Raw genomic sequence first — 6876 nt, 5'->3', positions numbered from 1 at the left:
GATCTTAATATAAATAGTCTTGTTTATAAAAAAAAAGCTGAACAAATATACACAAACTGATATTAATACATACATTCATATTTTCATTAATTTCCAGTTTTTCTTAATAAAAAAGCTGAACAATTGACCAAAAGATGAAGCCATAAACATCAATCTATTGAAAATCAAATCGGTTAACAAATACCCCCAACTCGTAAGACCAGAAACACGACATGCAAACGGGTGATTGAAATTGTTGATCCCAGCCATGTGCATCTGGATAATAACCTTGGTGGGTTAAGTTAGGGCACCTACTTAGCACGTTATCAAAAGGTTTACGGTTATTCAACCATAACCTGCCCAACATATCAAAAACCCGGATTCGAATCGGCAACACCAAATCAGGAACGAGTGTGAACGTTTGATTTAGGATTTCTAAACCGACATCCCTTGCATGTATTTGGTGCTTAGCAACCATCAACAAACCATATACATAAACAACTTCTAATACTTTCATATCAGAAGCTTGTTTTAATAAACGAAGTCCTAAATCGGTATGTTCATAATTAAAATGACAAATTAAACCCCATCGGAAAATCATATTAGGGTTTCCATATAAAAAACAACGATTATACAAATTTTTTAATTTAGGGTTTCCAAAATACAAAATAGGAAATGTATCTAAGCAAAGTCTTTTATAAACCAAACCATCAGTGAATAAATGTAAAAAAGCTTTGCAAACAGTCTTTGTTTGGCACAATTGTTGAAGAGAATCTCGCCCAATTCGAGATAATATCTCCACAAGCATGTCGTTTGGAAGAGCTTGAACAATGTTTGACATGTTGGTTTGGTTTTACTAAATGTTTTTGTGTAAATTTGGGTACTTGATTGGTGTTTGTGGAGAAGAAGGAGGTTGATCAGAAGTACACTGTACAATTTGTTGACTGACCACTATATAGATGAAGTGTGAGCTGGGAGAAACTAAATCGGTGGGTAACTTCTTTGCAGTCTAATCAAAATTAATGGGAGAAACACGCGGGTGGGAGGGGTGTATTTGTTTAAATTAATTAAAAGGTAACCTTGGAAAATAATAACAACAAAAGGATAACCAATACTTATTTAAAAAAGATGTAATCAAATTGAAGAGTTCTTTTTTGTCAAATGTTTAACTACTTATTATGGTTGTTCAACATTATCAGCAACTAATTATGATAAAATGTTTGAATACTATTTAAGATTAAATGATGAAATGTTTAACCACTAATTAAAGGAGTTCATGAAAAACAACATAAAAAGATGTTCTGAATTGAAGAGTAAATTATTGACAATTCACTCTTTAAAATGCATATATTAACAACCACATATGATAAAATGTTAGCAAACTGATAATGGGAAGTCACATAAAAGGTTTACGTTAAAAAACAAAATATTGTACAACGAAAGTACAATAAATTATTTTGGATGTGATGCTAGAAGTTACAGGGTTCAAAAATATGGGCAACATCCAGAAAAGAGTACCCAAATCAAAATAATAGTAGTACATATTACATGCCGTTGATGATCGGCTCCAGAAATTAAATATTCAAAGTTAACATTCTACGATAGTTTTAATGTTATTGGGGTTTAGGGTTGTTTGTCAGAATCATCGGAACATTTTACCTTGGAAATTGAAGACTTCACAGATGCAGGAGTTGTTAACAGTTCTTGTTTGATTTTTTTTAAGTGGCGGGCTCATACACGTTTCGTCACTCAGATCTTTGGTCCGACTACCAACAGCAGAACCATTAGAAGCACACTACAATGTAGAAATTAATTAGTTTAATAATGTTAACGTATAATGAAGCTAATCAAAAATAAGTAGTGGACCATACATGAACTGAAGAAGCCTGTATCGAGGATGATGGTTCGAAATCAACATCTTCAAATTAAAATGGATGACCAACCTAATTCATATTAATGATAGAATAACAAAATATTAGCATAATAAATAGAATATCAATACTATATATACTATAAATATAAATGGAAAACAAAGTTAAAGTATAAAATGTTACCTTGAAAGTTTCAAAGAGTTCTAAATACTCAGGGTCATCGGTAGCATCTTTGACGGTGTAATTGCGAATACCCCGGTCGTTGTTATAATTATTGATGTAACACCCCAGCTTAACATGAACACAATATTGTCTGCTTTGCCCGCAGGTGCACGGCTTTTTCTTGGCGACCACACACGAGAAGCACTTTCCCAGGAGGTCACCCATCCTGGTAGTGCTCTCGCCCGAGCACGCTTAACCACAACGTACTCGCACATCCTCTCTGCATGTGGTCCTAAAATGCGTTGTGTCATTTAAGCGTGAGTATTACCTTATAATCCCATGATCACTCATGTCCATGGGCGATGTGGGATTTGCCTAAGGTGTTACATTCACCCCCCTTAGGGACTCATCGTCCTCGATGAGGTTTGCCCCACCACCCCCAAAGGCACATGAGTGGCTCTGATACCATTCTGTAATAACAGTGGGGACGCATCCCACTCAGTGCCTTCCCAGCTAACCGCTTGGTGACCACTGAGCGTACCTCAGACACTGATTTTACGGCCCTGCCTCTCAACAAAGCCAACCATAATCGGACCACAAGGAGTAAGAGCCAATGCTTCATCACAAGTAACACTGTGAGAACCCCCTCTACGATTAAGCCGGTTAAACAGCTTAAACCAGCTCTGATACCATTCTGTAACACCCCAGCTTAACATGACCACAATATTGTCCGCTTTGCCCGCAGGCGCACGACTTTTTCTTGACGACCACACACGGAAAGCACTTTCCCAGGAGGTCACCCATCCTGGTAGTGCACTCGCCCGAGCACGCTTAACCACAACGTACTCGCACATCCTCTCTGCCTGTGGTCCCAAAATGCGTTGTGTCATTTAAGCGTGAGTATTACCTTATAATCCCATGATCACTCATGTCCATGGGCGATGTGGGATTTGCCTAAGGTGTTACAATTGACTTCTATCTTAAAAAGAAGGGTCTTATCTAACAAAGCTTCAACTCTTTAGGATAATCATCATCTTCAGACAACTCCTTCATTAACTGATATGCTGTATTGGTAACGAACTTCTTCAAAACCGTTTCAAAAAGTGTAAAAGAGGTTGTGCTAGATGGATTTTCTACAAGGATTGGAACTTTAAACCTATTATGTATAAAAACATTTATTAAATTAAAGTTTTAGTAAAACCACAAATAAATCTGTTAGCATAAGTTTAATTGTTATTTGTGTTTGACCTGATTATAGGATCCGCCTTATCTCTACAATCGAAACACTTGCGTTCCAAAGCTAAAAGCTGATCAATGTCCAAAGTAAGATCATAGTTCGGGGTAACAGGTTTTGCACTCTTATTACACTTCTTGCAGGCAATGTAATACCAAAGATCGTCTGGAAGAATGGTGTTGATTGTGGCTTCATCAATGTAGTTACCTTTCTGAAAGTTTTTTATTTACACAGTTTAATGTTGGCATAAGATGTGCACTTATATTAGATGAAAAAATCAAATAAAAAAAACTAAAATATAGTATGCAGTAAAGATGAAGTATAATATGACTACCCTCAAATATTCTATAATTGTAAGAAACTTATCATTATATATGGGAGAAATAGCATAGCATGAAAATAAGTACACATTCTATTTTAATATATGAGTTAAATAATTACCATGGTAGGGTTTAACTGATTTAAACCAAGATGTTTTGCATCTTTAAACCAAGATTTCGGATTACGATCAGGAGGTGTGATTTGTGACAAAGAAGGAGCTAAGGAACCAATCGAATTGTCAGCAGAATGGATATCATTGAGGCTATGATATACACAACATAAGGAAGTTAGTTAGATAAAGTACATGACAATAACTATAAATGCAATAAATGATGTATTTATGTCACAATGATTGTATTAAGTTGTTGACTACATTCAACATGATTGGATACATTTAATAGAAAATGATGGTTGTTGAAGAATGTATTGATTAAATGAGAAATTTATACATTTACTCATTTATTAGGAAATAGGAAAAGCATCTATTAAAAGTCAAAAATAATCAACTAAAGGTAGTACTTATTTTATCAATAATATATGGCTTAACAGAATTATTTGAGGACCAAGTATACAAATATTTTCATAAATCAATGTACCGCTATCGAAATTCAACGATCTGCGGTTGATTGTTGTGAATGAATACATTAGAGTAAGTCCAGTCGGTAGATACGGACAGCTCTCTGCACCATTAAAAAAACAAAAGAGATTGGACAAAAATCATTAAAATTACACAAAGATCATAATCAAACAATTGCAAATAAGATGTTGAATTTCATGTATAAAACAATTAAGGTTTGTTGGATGAAATAGTACAAACTGTTATGAGGTTTGGTCACTGCAAATTGAATGATCAAGATCACAGAAGAATCATCAGACAAATTGTTGATATGATCGTCGAAATCAATGGCAAATTTTCCCCAAAGAGTTGCATCCACTTCCAATCCACTATTAATCAACAATTTAAAAAAACTGATATAAATGTCTTAGAATAATAAGAATAACTGAAATTAAAGACATATACTTTTAATTTAAATTAAAAGGTGTTAGAATATTACTCTAAATCCCTGAGTTGAAGATTGATGTATTCGTTCTTTAGTTCACCAGTGTTTTTGAAATCAAGTACTGGACCATAGGAAGATACACGTCCAATAACATCTGCACATATACATGATGTAACTTAAAGAAATATATAGTTTCACTCTTTAAAAAAAGTGTATCATAAACAATAAATTACCTGCAGATACTCCAACTCCAAGCTCATTATCTATCAAATGCGGAAAAGAAATGAACGTGAAGCCATTACTCCCACTCCATTCGTTAGTAGGAATTTAAACAACACAGGTTTTTTTAGTAAACATGAGTTTGTACTCATGTTTCACATGTTTGGACTGGTAACAAAGGGGACTATCAATTACAACAGGACAACTAATAAAATAATTGCCCCATTCTTTGATGAGTTCATCAAAATTCGACTTCAGGGCGTTACGGATGTTGACTACAATTTTATGGCCCTTTTATGAACACAAAAAATGTAACAAACAAATATATCAAAATATATTTTCAAAAAATTAAAAAAATTAGGGATTTATACTAAACAAAGTAAGGGAACACAAACCATATCATCACACACTATGAGCTCCAGAGTGGGCTTTCCCGTGTCAAATCCATGACCAAGCTTTTGAATCAGTCGAACCACTTTAACTTTGATTTGAAAATTAACTTGGCGGTCGTCAATAGATGCTACAGATACGATCTTTTTTGATCGAGACATGGTTTAAACCTACAATTAAGAGAAAGCTAATTTGAGAAAACAAACAATCGTTATCTTTAAAAATTACGAATGTGCAGAAGAAAAGAAAAACACCAACCTGGAAGAGTTGAAGCTGGAGAGAGAATTTTTATGTGTAAATGTTGAAATGGTGTATAGATTAAACAATATGGTAAGATGGAATTCTTGGTATGTGTGTTTTGCATTGAAAGTTGTAATAATTTGAAATATAGTCTAAATTTTTTGTGGGAAGAAAGAAATTTTTGAATTCAAACTGATTTCTTTTATATTTAATAAGATGATGTAGTGTATGTATATATATGTATAGGTAGTTTGTGAGGTAAAAAATTATAGGAACAAATCTTGTACATGTATAGGTTTATTGTGAGTAGAGATTATTTCCCAAGTGGGGCTCAATTGAATGAGGTGATGACACATAGGCCATATGAATATATATATATATATATATATATATATATATATATATATATATATATATATATATATATATATATATATATATTAAATTTTATATTAATAAATTAAATATTAATTAAATTTTTAAATATAAATATAGATATAAAATTTAAAACATATATAGCGAATTAGACTTTTCATTCATCCATAGTTGTATCAGATTGACTTCTATTTTGCAGCTGCACGTTTACTTTCATTTACTTTCCCAATATATTACTCAACAATTCACTTTAATATCTTAGTGGAGTTAACCAACCATCACCTGAATCTTGAAACTTAGCGTATTATTAATTTTCTCAAGATGTGAGTATCAATTTAACATCTTTCAAATTTCATAGTATTTAATATTATCGTCAACTGCCAATTGTATTTATCTTCTTCAAAATTTCAAATATCTTCTAATTTTCTAACTTGAGCCAAAAATCTAAATCAATGTTATCCTATTATTAGCATCCCCATTAATTATATGGGCATAGGATTTTACAAAAAAAAAAGAAAAAAGAAAAAAAATAAAAGCAAAACCGAAGTTTCAAACTTCGGTTTTGCTTTTTTTTTTGAAAAAAAAAGAAAAAAAACAAACACTACTACTTTCCGGCTCTTTTAGACGTGTGGAAAAAGGTTTTTAGACGTGTTCCGCAACACGTCTACATGTGAGGGCTCCAAATGAGTGTACTCATATAGTGCGGTTCAAAGAACCGCTCTAAAAACTAGTAATTAGACGTGTTGTAAAATCGTTAGATTAGGGTGTTCCGTTTATGTCTTTTAGACATGTTCCGTTATCTTCAATTAGACGTGTCCCGTTAGTTTCATTTAGACTTGTTCCGTTAGTTGCAATTAAACGTGTTCCGTTAGTTACTATTAGATGTGTTCTGTATATTCCGTTAGTCACTATTAGACGTGTTCATCTAGATGCAATAAGACGTGTTCATGTAGTTGCAATTAGACGTGTTCTTGTAGTTGCAGTTAGTCGTGTTCATCTATTTGCAATTAGACGTGTTCCGGGATATTTTTTTAAACCCGCCAAAATTTTTAAAATATTTAAAATTTTTAAAAATTTAAAAATT

At 32.9% G+C, this 6876-nt stretch overlaps 1 protein-coding gene across 1 annotated transcript; it reads right to left on the bottom strand.

Moving 5' to 3' along the window:
- Positions 1 to 3011: 3011 nt before the first annotated feature.
- LOC139859237 (uncharacterized) lies at positions 3012 to 5338 on the bottom strand. The gene is made up of 10 exons (XM_071848031.1): positions 5183 to 5338; positions 5009 to 5078; positions 4802 to 4831; positions 4623 to 4722; positions 4385 to 4512; positions 4164 to 4247; positions 3872 to 3881; positions 3688 to 3829; positions 3261 to 3457; positions 3012 to 3168 (listed from the first exon to the last, which is right to left on the bottom strand). The coding sequence occupies exons 1-10, from the start codon at positions 5336 to 5338 to the stop codon at positions 3012 to 3014; spliced, it is 1074 nt and encodes a 357-aa protein (XP_071704132.1).
- Between the last annotated feature and the right edge of the window lie 1538 nt (positions 5339 to 6876).

The sequence above is a fragment of the Rutidosis leptorrhynchoides genome, chromosome 7 (assembly GCF_046630445.1).
Source record: "Rutidosis leptorrhynchoides isolate AG116_Rl617_1_P2 chromosome 7, CSIRO_AGI_Rlap_v1, whole genome shotgun sequence".
NCBI lineage: Eukaryota > Viridiplantae > Streptophyta > Magnoliopsida > Asterales > Asteraceae > Rutidosis > Rutidosis leptorrhynchoides.
The sequence above is the reverse complement of the archived record's forward strand: the minus strand, read 5'-3'. Positions and strand labels throughout refer to the sequence as shown.